Raw genomic sequence first — 16,244 nt, 5'->3', positions numbered from 1 at the left:
TTTTTTTTTAAATTCCCTGATATATATGAGAAACAAGTAATATTAATTTCCAAAATGTATTCATTTCAGATAGTTCCAGATGGAATACTTAATAATGCATTCCGTGGGCAGCATATGCTTGTTTACTGATCAATATTTTTGCATTACAATTTAAATTTTAAAGCCATATTGTAACATTTGCTGAGGAAAACGCCCTCAATTTTTTTTAAATTCTGGTTTTTACACGATTGTAATGTACTTTAGTAAACAAAAATCAAGGCTTTAGGCGCTGAGATTTTGAATAAAACCAGGAACCGTCGTTTTATTATTACGATGGAAATATTAGTCGAACACGTATCTGCGATGTTCATAACACATAAACACACCCCGTACACGGCGTGCGGGACACACATACACACACTCCAGAGGGTCGCACCGTATTACAACCGGTGGAGTAACATGCATTGGCGCTAGTAGTAAATTCCAATTTTCTTTGCTTTACCTCACTTGTTCGGCTCAAAATTAAAAGGGGACATATCTGACAGGAAAAGCTAACATTTTATGGAAAACAAATGCTAATCTATTTTTACAGAAATGTTATAATATGGCTTTAATCGTCTGTTCAAAATAGGAAACCTACGATTCTGGCTAAAAAGGTTGCGACACCAAAGTGTTAATTGGCCAACATCCTTCCCCGCTCCCCTATTGCAATGTTGATTTAGGCAACATCGTCATCATTTCTACATTATAATCTCTCAACATGTGAATTGGGGGTGGCAAGGGGAGACTATAAGCTGAATGTGCATTATCAACCGTTGTACAAATAATATAAAGAAATATTACATACTTAACTCTCGCGAGTATATGGTTTTAACCAAAGAGCTTTTAATAGAGTCGCAATAGATTATATAATGCTTTGTTCCTTTGATGCCGATTAGAAGTTGCGACAGGCTATTCATAAAAGTGGTACCATTGTTTCGAACAAAGGGGTCCCGCCATTAAATTGGTCACTGATCCGGCATCATATTAACGCTCTACACAACAGGCGAGTATCAATAAGTGACCACGATACAGTCATGTGTAAGGGCAGTCATGTGTAAAGTGGTACCATTGTTCCCATGTATCCCAATGTGTGCTTGTGTGGGTCTGAAGTCTATACTGCCCTACCATGGCAACAGGGCCTAACTAACAGTTTTTGAGAAATGGAGTTTTCACCACAGGAAGGTCAATGGATACTATATCTACCTATTAAAAACATAAAACACTTTTATTCTAACCTGCAAACACTAATAATTACCCCAATTAGGATGGGTTACTATGTACAAGTCAATACAGGCTGAGCATGGTTTTAATCAATTATCTCTAAAAAATCAATTTGTTAGTTAGGCCCTTTTGCCATGGTAGGGCAGTATAAAGGAGGCTTTAGCTGTCGATGCAATCATCTTTACCACCCACCTGGCTTTAGGCGCTTCATTTAAATAAATTGAATGCTCTTGCTGATCGATTACACATTAGAATGTATGAAGGCTGCCATTTCCACTTATATTACACTATAATGGTACTCGCTATACGTATACATGTAAGTATAAGTGTAGGCCTATAATTTTCATTTAATTTTATTTTAAGAAAGAGATTGGTATAGAAATAGTGGCGTACCCAAAGAGGGGAGGGGTTGGGAAGGGGCAGATTCACCCCTGTGAGAAGTCTTGGGAGGGGAGGAGGAAGGAAGAGGGGAGGAGGGGATATGGAGAATGAGAGAGGGCTGGCGGAAGGGAGAAATGAAAAGATATAATAAAGACAAGTAGATAAATAGAAATATAAGGAAATGATGGGAATGAGAGAGGGAGGGTGAGAGGGGACAAGGAGAGCGAGGAAGTGATAAAGTGTAGGCCTAGGAAAGAAGTACAGAGAAGGGAAAAGAAAGGAATGATGAATACATTTAATAATAATTATTATAGGCCTATATAATAATTAAACACATAACAGCACTGGGCAGCCATTCGATGATGTCAATGCCTTTATTCGTTACGTAATTAAAACGCCCAGTCAGATGTATTTCACACCTGCCAAACACAAGTCACCCAATTTCGAAAACTGGACGTTGAATGTACACTCTCATGAATATTGATTGGCAACATTTTCCAATATGTCAGCGCTCTAATCGGAAACAATAGAACAATAGACCCTGCAGAGCGATGCTGGTGTGGCAACGAATTTCCGCAAGAATTGTCTGAGTTAGATGTAAAACAATCCATCTGAAATTACATTTTCGTCAATATGTTTAGTACGAAATGTCGGATTCACATGAAATATTCACATATTGTCACCCTGTTTATGTACTCTATACTGAATATAACTTCTTTCATATCATTTTCAGCCAGATCGGTCTATGTGTACTATTAAATATTAGAATGCCAAAATTGTGCAAATTATGTAAAAAGACTTAATCGCCATCGTCTACTGAAGATAGTACACGAAACGGCACAACATAATTTGAATGATTTATACAAAATAGCGTGAAGTTTAACTAGTAGACCTACAATAATACGAAGGACCAGGAGAGGAAAAACAATCATAACAAAGCCAACAGCAGGATTCGAACCCGTGACTCCAATAGTCCGACCACTGTTGACTATATCGTTATAATATCATTTGCGTACAAAATCCTTGCAAAGATGATAATTTCCAAAACGGCGCTGATTTCAACATTCGCTCACTTTGCTCAGGCTTTTTGTGTACAGTTTAAAGCTTTTTATTTCTTTTTTTTTTTTTAAATGTGCATTATTTGTTGTTGCTCAGGTCAAACTCAGCCAGTCATGACTGAACTTGAAGTTTGCATCGATGGGGGCGTGCTTTGTAATTATCCAATCAAGAGCTTTGATGGTGAGTGGGGAAATAAACATCAGCATTTATATTAAAGTGCACTAATATATTATAATATCTTCTTTACATCCTTGATCCTCGCTGCAACACTATAAAACATTATAATACCGCCTTCACATCATTGATTCTATTACAGCACTAAGAGATTATAATACCGCCTTCACATCCTTGATCCTTGCTACAACACAAAGAAGTTATAATACCTCCATTACACTCTTGATCCTTAGCTACAAAAGTGAGTGATTATAATACCGCCTTCACGTCCTTGATTCTTGGCTACTACACTAGGAGATTATAATGCCTCCTTCACATCATTGATCCTTGCTACAACACTTAGTGATTATAATACCTCCTTCACATCCTTGATCCCTGCCACAACACTAAGTGATTATAATACCTCCTTCACATCCTTGATCCTTGCTACAACACTAAGTGATTATAATACCTCCTTCAAATCCTTGATCCTTGTTACAACACTAAGATATTATAATATCTTCTTCACATCCTTGATCCTTGCTACAACACTTAGTGATTATAATACCTCCTTCACATCCTTGATCCTTGCTACAACACTAAGTGATTATAATATCTCCTTCACATCCTTGATCCTTGCTACAACACCAAGTGATTTTAATTCCTCCTTCACATCCTTGATCCTTGCTACAACACTAAGAGATTATAATACCTCCTTCACATCATTGATCCTTGCTACAACACTAGGTGATTATAATACCTCCTTCACATCCTTGATCCTTGGCTACAACATTTAGTGATTATAATACCGCCTTCACATCCTTGATCTTTGCTACAACACTAAGAGATTATAATACCTCCTTCACATCCTTGATCCTTGCTACAACACTAGGTGATTATAATACCTCCTTCACATCCTTGATCCTTGGCTACAACATTTAGTGATTATAATACCGCCTTCACATCCTTGATCCTTGCTACAACACTAAGAGATTATAATACCTCCTTCACATCCTTGATCCTTGCTACAACACTAAGTGATTATAATACCTAGTTCACATCCTTGATCCTTGCTACAACACTAAGTGATTATAATATCTCCTTCACATCCTTGATCCTCTGCTACAACACTAAGAGATTATAATACCTCCTTCACATCCTTGATCCTTGCTACAACACTAAGTGATTATAATACCTCCTTCACATCCTTGATCCTTGCTACAACACTAAGAGATTATAATACCTCCTTCACATCCTTGATCCTTGCTACAACACTAAGTGATTATAATACCTCATTCACATCCTTGATCCTTGGCTACAACCCTTAGTGATTATAATACCGCCTTCACATCCTTGATCCTTGCTACAACACTAAGAGATTATAATACCTCCTTCACATCCTTGATCCTTGCTACAACACTAAGAGATTATAATACCTCCTTCACATCATTGATCCTTGCTACAACACTAGGTGATTATAATACCTCCTTCACATCCTTGATCCTTGGCTACAACATTTAGTGATTATAATACCGCCTTCACATCCTTGATCCTTGCTAAGAGATTATAATACCTCCTTCACATCATTGATCGTTGCTACAACACTAAGTGATTATAATACCTCCTTCACATTCTTGATCCTTGTTACAACACTAAGAGATTATAATACCTCCTTCACATTCTTGATCCTTGCTACAACACTAAGTGATTATAATATCTCCTTCACATCCTTGATCCTTGCTACAACACTAAGAGATTATAATATCTCCTTCCCATCCTTGATCCTTGACTACAACACTAAGAGATTAAAATATCTCCTTCACATCCTTGATCCTTGCTACAACACTAAGAGATTATAATATCTCCTTCACATCCTTGATCCTTGACTACAACACTAAGAGATTATAATATCTCCTTCACATCCTTGATCCTTGCTACAACACTAAGAGATTATAATATCTCCTTCACATCCTTGATCCTTGACTACAACACTAAGAGATTATAATATCTCCTTCACATCCTTGATCCTTGCTACAACACTAAGAGATTATAATACCTCCTTCACATCCTTGATCCTTGCTACAACACTAAGTGATTATAATACCTCCTTCACATCCTTGATCCTTGCTACAACACTAAGTAATTATAATCCCTCCTTCACATTCTTGATCCTTGTTACAACACTAAGAGATTATAATACCTCCTTCACATTCTTGATCCTTGCTACAACACTAAGTGATTATAATATCTCCTTCACATCCTTGATCCTTGCTACAACACTAAGAGATTATAATATCTCCTTCACATCCTTGATCCTTGACTACAACACTAAGAGATTATAATATCTCCTTCACATCCTTGATCCTTGCTACAACACTAAGAGATTATAATATCTCCTTCACATCCTTGATCCTTGACTACAACACTAAGAGATTATAATATCTCCTTCACATCCTTGCTACAACACTAAGTGATTTTAATTCCTCCTTCACATCCTTGATCCTTGCTACAACACTAAGTGATTATAATACCTCCTTCATATCCTTGATCCTTGCTACAACACTAAGAGATTATAATATCTCCTTCACATCCTTGATCCTTGCTACAACACTAAGTGATTATAATATCTCCTTCACATCCTTGATCCTTGCTACAACACTAAGAGATTATAATACCTCCTTCATATCCTTGATCCTTGCTACAACACTAAGAGATTATAATGTCTCCTTCACATCCTTGATCCTTGCTACAACACTAAGTGATTATAATATCTCCTTCACATCCTTGATCCTTGCTACAACACTAAGAGATTATAATACCTCCTTCATATCCTTGATCCTTGCTACAACACTAAGTGATTTTAATTCCTCCTTCACATCCTTGATTCTTGCTACAACACTAAGTGATTATAATACCTCCTTAATATCCTTGATCCTTGCTACAACACTAAGTGATTTTAATTCCTCCTTCACATCCTTGATTCTTGCTACAACACTAAGTGATTATAATACCTCCTTCATATCCTTGATCCTTGCTACAACACTAAGAGATTATAATACCTCTTCACATCCTTGATCCTTGGCTACGACACTTAGTGATTATAATACCTCCTTCACATCCTTGATCCTTGGCTACAACACTAAGAGATTATAATACCTCTTCACATCTTTGATCCTTGGCTACAACACTAAATGATTATAATATCTCCTTCACATCCTTGATCCTTGGCTACAACACTAAGAGATTATAATATCTCCTTCACATCCTTGATCCTTGCTACAACACTAAGTGATTTTAATTCCTCCTTCACATCCTTGATCCTTGCTACAACACTAAGTGATTATAATACCTCCTTTACATCCTTTATCCTTGGCTACAACACTAAGAGATTATAATACCTCTTCACATCTTTGATCCTTGGCTACAACACTAAGTGATTATAATATCTCCTTCACATCCTTGATCCTTGCTACAACACTAAGTGATTTTAATTCCTCCTTCACATCCTTGATCCTTGCTACAACACTAAGTGATTATAATACCTCCTTCACATCCTTGATCCTTGCTGCAACACTAAGTGATTATAATATCTCCTTCACATCCTTGATCCTTGCTACAACACTAAGAGATTATAATACCTCCTTCACATCCTTGATCCTTGCTACAACACTAAGTGATTATAATACCTCCTTCACATCCTTGATCCTTGGCTACAACCCTTAGTGATTATAATACCTCCTTCACATCTTTGATCCTTGCTACAACACTAAGAGATTATAATATCTCCTTCACATCCTTGATCCTTGCTACAACACTAAGTGATTTTAATTCCTCCTTCACATCCTTGATCCTTGCTACAACACTAAGTGGTTATAATACCTCCTTCACATCCTTGATCCTTGCTACCACACTAAGTGATTTTAATTCCTCCTTCACATCCTTGATCCTTGCTACAACACTAAGTGATTATAATACCTCCTTCACATCCTTGATCCTTGCTGCAACACTAAGTGATTATAATATCTCCTTCACATCCTTGATCCTTGCTACAACACTAAGAGATTATAATACCTCCTTCACATCCTTGATCCTTGCTACAACACTAAGTGATTATAATACCTCCTTCACATCCTTGATCCTTGGCTACAACCCTTAGTGATTATAATACCTCCTTCACATCTTTGATCCTTGCTACAACACTAAGAGATTATAATATCTCCTTCACATCCTTGATCCTTGCTACAACACTAAGTGATTTTAATTCCTCCTTCACATCCTTGATCCTTGCTACAACACTAAGTGATTATAATACCTCCTTCACATCCTTGATCCTTGCTGCAACACTAAGTGATTATAATATCTCCTTCACATCCTTGATCCTTGCTACAACACTAAGTGATTATAATACCTCCTTCACATCCTTGATCCTTGGCTACAACCCTTAGTGATTATAATACCTCCTTCACATCCTTGATCCTTGCTACAACACTAAGTGATTATAATACCTCCTTCACATCCTTGATCCTTGCTACAACACTAAGAGATTATAATACCTCCTTCACATCCTTGATCCTTGCTACAACACTAAGAGATTATAATACCTCCTTCACATCCTTGATCCTTGCTACAACACTAAGTGATTATAATATCTCCTTCACATCCTTGATCCTTGGCTACGACACTTAGTGATTATAATACAGCCTTCACATCTTTGATCCTTGCTACAACACTAAGAGATTATAATATCTCCTTCACATCCTTGATCCTTGCTACAACACTAAGAGATTATAATACCTCCTTCACATCCTTGATCCTTGCTACAACACTAAGTGATTATAATATCTCCTTCACATCCTTGATCTTTGCTACAGCAGTCAAGTTAGCTCAATCGATAAGGCGTTCGACTATGGTGCGAGAGGTTGCGGGTTCGAACCCTGGTGGTGCCTAGTATGCTCTCGTGGAAAAATTGAGTTAGCTTGAAATTCCCTTGGACAAGGAACTCACTGCTAATTTGTCTCGTTGTAACCCGTACGAAACTCGGGGAGCTGATCCTGGTTGCGATGGTTATTTGTGGAATGTCTAGGGTGTGCGCTCTTGAAGCTGCAAAGTCCCTGATTTGTTGTTTAATGTTTTATGGAATGATGTGGGGCCATAGTGGTCAGCGACAACCTGTAAAGTGTGCTGAGGCTTGTGGATCAACGTCTAGGGGTTGTGCCTGTGCGTAGCGCACTATAAATCACTGCGCTTTCTTTTTTTAACACTAAGAGATTATAATACCTCTTCACATCCTTGATCCTTGGCTACGACACTTAGTGATTATAATACCTCCTTCACATCCTTCATCCTTGCTACAACACTAAGAGATTATAATACCTCCTTCACATCCTTGATCCTTGCTACAACACTAAGAGATTATAATACCTCTTCACATCCTTGATCCTTGCTACATCACTAAGTGATTATAATACCTCCTTCACATCCTTGATCCTTGCTACATCACTAAGTGATTATAATACCTCCTTCACATCCTTGATCCTTGCTACAACACTAAGAGATTATAATACCTCCTTCACATCCTTGATCCTTGCTACAACACTAAGAGATTATAATACCTCTTCACATCTTTGATCCTTGGCTCCAACACAAAGAGATTATAATACCTCCTTCACATCCTTGATCCTTGCTACAACACTAAGTGATTATAATATCTCCTTCACATCCTTGACCTTTGCTACAACACTAAGTGATTATAATATCTCCTTCACATCCTTGATACTTGCTACGACATTTAGTGATTATAATACAGCCTTCACATCCTTGATCCTTGCTACAACACTAAGTAATTATAATATCTCCTTCACATCCTTGATCCTTGCTACAACACTAAGTGATTATAATATCGCCTTCACATCCTTGATCCTTGCTACATCACTAAGTGATTATAATACCTCCTTCACAGCCTTGATCCTTGCTACAACACTAAGTGATTATAATACCTCCTTCACATCCTTGATCCTTGCTACAACACTAAGAGATTATAATACCTCCTTCACATCCTTGATCCTTGCTACATCACTAAGTGATTATAATACCTCCTTCACATACTTGATACTTGCTACAACACTAAGTGATTATAATTTCTCCTTTACATCCTCGATCCTTGCTACAACACTAAGTGATTATAATACCTCCTTCACATCCTTGATCCTTGCTACAACACTAAGAGATTATAATACCTCCTTCACATCCTTGATCCTTGCTACATCACTAAGTGATTATAATACCTCCTTCACATACTTGATACTTGCTACAACACTAAGTGATTATAATTTCTCCTTTACATCCTCGATCCTTGCTACAACACTAAGTGATTATAATACCTCCTTCACATCCTTGATCCTTGGCTACAACCCTTAGTGATTATAATACCTCCTTCACATCCTTGATCCTTGCTACAACACTAAGTGATTATAATACCTCCTTCACATCCTTGATCCTTGCTACAACACTAAGAGATTATAATACCTCCTTCACATCCTTTATCCTTGCTACAACACTAAGTGATTATAATACCGCCTTCACATCCTTGATCCTTGCTACAACACTAAGAGATTATAATACCTCCTTCACATCCTTGATCCTTGCTACAACACTAAGTGATTATAATATCTCCTTCACATCCTTGATCCTTGGCTACGACACTTAGTGATTATAATACAGCCTTCACATCTTTGATCCTTGCTACAACACTAAGAGATTATAATATCTCCTTCACATCCTTGATCCTTGCTACAACACTAAGAGATTATAATACCTCCTTCACATCCTTGATCCTTGCTACAACACTAAGTGATTATAATATCTCCTTCACATCCTTGATCTTTGCTACAGCAGTCAAGTTAGCTCAATCGATAAGGCGTTCGACTATGGTGCGAGAGGTTGCGGGTTCGAACCCTGGTGGTGCCTAGTATGCTCTCGTGGAAAAATTGAGTTAGCTTGAAATTCCCTTGGACAAGGAACTCACTGCTAATTTGTCTCGTTGTAACCCGTACGAAACTCGGGGAGCTGATCCTGGTTGCGATGGTTATTTGTGGAATGTCTAGGGTGTGCGCTCTTGAAGCTGAAAAGTCCCTGATTTGTTGTTTAATGTTTTATGGAATGATGTGGGGCCATAGTGGTCAGCGACAACCTGTAAAGTGTGCTGAGGCTTGTGGATCAACGTCTAGGGGTTGTGCCTGTGCGTAGCGCACTATAAATCACTGCGCTTTCTTTTTTTAACACTAAGAGATTATAATACCTCTTCACATCCTTGATCCTTGGCTACGACACTTAGTGATTATAATACCTCCTTCACATCCTTGATCCTTGCTACAACACTAAGAGATTATAATACCTCCTTCACATCCTTGATCCTTGCTACAACACTAAGAGATTATAATACCTCTTCACATCCTTGATCCTTGCTACATCACTAAGTGATTATAATACCTCCTTCACATCCTTGATCCTTGCTACATCACTAAGTGATTATAATACCTCCTTCACATCCTTGATCCTTGCTACAACACTAAGAGATTATAATACCTCCTTCACATCCTTGATCCTTGCTACAACACTAAGAGATTATAATACCTCTTCACATCTTTGATCCTTGGCTCCAACACAAAGAGATTATAATACCTCCTTCACATCCTTGATCCTTGCTACAACACTAAGTGATTATAATATCTCCTTCACATCCTTGACCCTTTGCTACAACACTAAGTGATTATAATATCTCCTTCACATCCTTGATACTTGCTACGACATTTAGTGATTATAATACAGCCTTCACATCCTTGATCCTTGCTACAACACTAAGTAATTATAATATCTCCTTCACATCCTTGATCCTTGCTACAACACTAAGTGATTATAATATCGCCTTCACATCCTTGATCCTTGCTACATCACTAAGTGATTATAATACCTCCTTCACAGCCTTGATCCTTGCTACAACACTAAGTGATTATAATACCTCCTTCACATCCTTGATCCTTGCTACAACACTAAGAGATTATAATACCTCCTTCACATCCTTGATCCTTGCTACATCACTAAGTGATTATAATACCTCCTTCACATACTTGATACTTGCTACAACACTAAGTGATTATAATTTCTCCTTTACATCCTCGATCCTTGCTACAACACTAAGTGATTATAATACCTCCTTCACATCCTTGATCCTTGCTCCAACACTAAGAGATTATAATACCTCCTTCACATCCTTGATCCTTGCTACAACACTTAGTGATTATAATATCGCCTTCACATCCTTGATCCTTGCTACAACACTAAGTGATTATAATTCCTCCTTCACATCCTTGATCCTTGCTACAACACTAAGAGATTATAATACCTCCTTCACATCCTTGATCCTTGCTACAACACTAAGTGATTATAATACCTCCTTCACATCCTTGATCCTTGCTACAACACTAAGTGATTATAATTCCTCCTTCACATCCTTGATCCTTGCTACAACACTAAGAGATTATAATACCTCCTTCACATCCTTGATCTTTGCTACAACACTAAGTGATTATAATATCTCCTTCACATCCTTGATCCTTGCTACGACACTTAGTGATTATAATACAGCCTTCACATCCTTGATCCTTGCTACAACACTAAGTAATTATAATATCTCCTTCACATCCTTGATCCTTGCTACAACACTAAGAGATTATAATATCTCCTTCACATCCTTGATCCTTGCTACAACACTAAGTGATTATAATATCTCCTTCACATCCTTGATCCTTGCTACAACACTAAGAGATTATAATATCTCCTTCACATCCTTGATCCTTGACTACAACACTAAGAGATTATAATATCTCCTTCACATCCTTGATCCTTGCTACAACACTAAGAGATTATAATATCTCCTTCACATCCTTGATCCTTGACTACAACACTAAGAGATTATAATATCTCCTTCACATCCTTGATCCTTGCTACAACACTAAGTGATTTTAATTCCTCCTTCACATCCTTGATCCTTGCTACAACACTAAGTGATTATAATACCTCCTTCATATCCTTGATCCTTGCTACAACACTAAGAGATTATAATGTCTCCTTCACATCCTTGATCCTTGCTACAACACTAAGAGATTATAATATCTCCTTCACATCCTTGATCCTTGCTACAACACTAAGTGATTATAATACCTCCTTCACATCCTTGATCCTTGGCTACGACACTTAGTGATTATAATACCTCTTCACATCCTTGATCCTTGCTACAACACTAAGTGATTATAATACCTCCTTCACATCCTTGATTCTTGCTACAACATTAAGAGATTATAATACCTCCTTCACATCCTTGATCCTTGCTACAACACTAAGTGATTATAATATCTCCTTCACATCCCTGATCCTTGCTACAACACTAAGTGATTATAATACCTCCTTCACATCCTTGATCCTTGCTACAACACTAAGAGATTATAATATCTCCTTCACATCCCTGATCATTGCTACAACACTAAGTGATTATAATACCTCCTTCACATCCTTGATCCTTGCTACAACACTAAGAGATTATAATATCTCCTTCACATCCTTGATCTTTGCTACAGCACTAAGAGATTATAATATCTCCTTCACATCCTTGATCCTTGCTACAACACTAAGTGATTATAATACCTCCTTCACATCCTTGATCCTTGCTACAACACTAAGAGATTATAATATCTCCTTCACATCCCTGATCCTTGCTACAACACTAAGTGATTATAATACCTCCTTCACATCCTTGATCCTTGCTACAACACTAAGAGATTATAATATCTCCTTCACATCCCTGATCATTGCTACAACACTAAGTGATTATAATATCTCCTTCACATCCTTGATCCTTGCTACAACACTAAGTGATTATAATTCCTCCTTCACATCCTTGATCCTTGCTACAACACTAAGAGATTATAATATCTCCTTCACATCCTTGATCCTTGCTACAACACTAAGTGATTATAATTCCTCCTTCACATCCTTGATCCTTGACTACAACACTAAGAGATTATAATACCTCCTTCACATCCTTGATCCTTGCTACAACACTAAGTGATTATAATATCTCCTTCACATCCTTGATCCTTGCTTCAACACTAAGAGATTATAATATCTCCTTCACATCCCTGATCCTTGCTACAACACTAAGTGATTATAATTCCTCCTTCACATCCTTGATCCTTGCTACAACAGTAAGAGATTATAATACCTCCTTCACATCCTTGATCCTTTCTACAACACTAAGAGATTATAATACCTCCTTCACATCCTTGATCCTTGCTACAACACTAAGTGATTATAATACCTTCTTCACATCCTTGATCCTTGCTACAACACTAAGAGATTATAATACCTCCTTCACATCCTTGATCCTTGCTACAACACTAAGAGATTATAATACCTCTTCACATCCTTGATCCTTGGCTACGACACTTAGTGATTATAATACCTCTTCACATCCTTGATCCTTGGCTACAACACTAAGAGATTATAATACCTCCTTCATATCCTTGATCCTTGCTACAACACTAAGAGATTATAATACCTCTTCACATCCTTGATCCTTGGCTACAACACCAAGTGATTATAATACCTCTTCACATCCTTGATCCTTGGCTACAACACTAAGAGATTATAATACCTCCTTCATATCCTTGATCCTTGGCTACAAGGATTAATGTTTTAATGTTGTTCATGTTTGTAATTTATGGCAATTGAAATAAATATTATCATTACAACACTAAGAGATTATAATATCTCCTTCACATCCTTGATCCTTGCTACAACACTAAGAGATTATAATACCTCCTTTACATTCTTGATCCTTGCTACAACACTAAGTGATTATAATACCTCCTTCACATCCTTGATCCTTGGCTACGACACTAAGAGAAATACAATATCTCCTTCACATCCTTGATCCTTGCTACAACACTAAGTGATTATAATATCTCCTTCACATCCTTGATCCTTGCTACAACACTAAGTGATTATAATATCTCCTTCACATCCTTGATCCTTGCTACAAAACTAAGTGATTATAATATCTCCTTCACATCCTTGATCCTTGCTACAACACTAAGAGATTATAATTCCTCCTTCACATCCTTGATCCTTGCTACAACACTAAGAGATTATAATACCTCCTTCACATCCTTGATCCTTGCTGCAACACTAAGTGATTATAATATCTCCTTCACATCCTTGATCCTTGCTACAACACTAAGAGATTATAATACCTCCTTCACATCCTTGATCCTTGCTACAACACTAAGAGATTATAATATCTCCTTCACATCCTTGATCCTTGCTACAACACTAAGAGATTATAATACCTCCTTCACATCCTTGATCCTTGCTACAACACTAAGTGATTATAATATCTCCTTCACATCCTTGATCCTTGACTACAACACTAAGAGATTATAATATCTCCTTCACATCCTTGATCCTTGCTACAACACTAAGTGATTATAATTCCTCCTTCACATCCTTGATCCTTGCTACAACACTAAGTGATTATAATATCTCCTTCACATCCTTGATCCTTGCTACAACACTAAGTGATTATAATGTCTCCTTCACATCCTTGATCCTTGCTACAACACTAAGTGATTATAATTCCTCCTTCACATCCTTGATCCTTGCTACAACACTAAGAGATTATAATATCTCCTTCACATCCTTGATCCTTGCTACAACACTAAGTGATTTTAATTCCTCCTTCACATCCTTGATCCTTGCTACAACACTAAGTGATTATAATATCTCCTTCACATCCTTGATCCTTGCTACAACACTAAGAGATTATAATACCTCCTTCACATCCTTGATCCTTGCTACAACACTAAGTGATTATAATATCTCCTTCACATCCTTGATCCTTGCTACAACACTAAGTGATTATAATACCTCCTTCACATCCTTGATCCTTGCTACAACACTAAGTGATTATAATATCTCCTTCACATCCCTGATCCTTGCTACAACACTAAGAGATTATAATTCCTCCTTCACATCCTTGATCCTTGCTACAACACTAAGAGATTATAATATCTCCTTCACATCCTTGATCCTTGCTACAACACTAAGTGATTATAATTCCTCCTTCACATCCTTGATCCTTGGCTACGACACTAAGAGATTATAATATCTCCTTCACATCCTTGATCCTTGCTACAACACTAAGTGATTATAATTCCTCCTTCACATCCTTGATCCTCGCTACAACACTAAGTGATTATAATACCTCCTTCACATCCTTGATCCTTGCTACAACACTAAGAGATTATAATATCTCCTTCACATCCTTGATCTTTGCTACAGCACTAAGAGATTATAATATCTCCTTCACATCCTTGATCCTTGCTACAACACTAAGTGATTATAATACCTCCTTCACATCCTTGATCCTTGCTACAACACTAAGAGATTATAATATCTCCTTCACATCCCTGATCCTTGCTACAACACTAAGTGATTATAATACCTCCTTCACATCCTTGATCCTTGCTACAACACTAAGAGATTATAATATCTCCTTCACATCCCTGATCCTTGCTACAACACTAAGTGATTATAATATCTCCTTCACATCCTTGATCCTTGCTACAACACTAAGTGATTATAATTCCTCCTTCACATCCTTGATCCTTGCTACAACACTAAGAGATTATAATATCTCCTTCACATCCTTGATCCTTGCTACAACACTAAGTGATTATAATTCCTCCTTCACATCCTTGATCCTTGACTACAACACTAAGAGATTATAATACCTCCTTCACATCCTTGATCCTTGCTACAACACTAAGTGATTATAATATCTCCTTCACATCCTTGATCCTTGCTTCAACACTAAGAGATTATAATATCTCCTTCACATCCCTGATCCTTGCTACAACACTAAGTGATTATAATTCCTCCTTCACATCCTTGATCCTTGCTACAACAGTAAGAGATTATAATACCTCCTTCACATCCTTGATCCTTTCTACAACACTAAGAGATTATAATACCTCCTTCACATCCTTGATCCTTGCTACAACACTAAGTGATTATAATACCTTCTTCACATCCTTGATCCTTGCTACAACACTAAGAGATTATAATACCTCCTTCACATCCTTGATCCTTGCTACAACACTAAGAGATTATAATACCTCTTCACATCCTTGATCCTTGGCTACGACACTTAGTGATTATAATACCTCTTCACATCCTTGATCCTTGGCTACAACACTAAGAGATTATAATACCTCCTTCATATCCTTGATCCTTGCTACAACACTAAGAGATTATAATACCTCTTCACATCCTTGATCCTTGGCTACAACACCAAG

The 16,244-nt window shown here is 37.3% G+C and overlaps 1 protein-coding gene across 1 annotated transcript in view; it reads left to right on the top strand.

Moving 5' to 3' along the window:
• The window catches only part of LOC140168333 (uncharacterized), a 41,128-nt gene that overhangs the window by 4,372 nt on the left and 20,512 nt on the right, over positions 1-16,244 (top strand). The window contains exon 5 of the mRNA XM_072191702.1: positions 2,779-2,862. Coding sequence (XP_072047803.1) covers positions 2,779-2,862 — 84 coding nt within the window. The remainder of the gene's footprint in view (positions 1-2,778; positions 2,863-16,244) is intronic.

This window comes from Amphiura filiformis, chromosome 13 (genome assembly GCF_039555335.1).
Source record: "Amphiura filiformis chromosome 13, Afil_fr2py, whole genome shotgun sequence".
NCBI lineage: Eukaryota > Metazoa > Echinodermata > Ophiuroidea > Amphilepidida > Amphiuridae > Amphiura > Amphiura filiformis.
The sequence above is the reverse complement of the archived record's forward strand: the minus strand, read 5'-3'. Positions and strand labels throughout refer to the sequence as shown.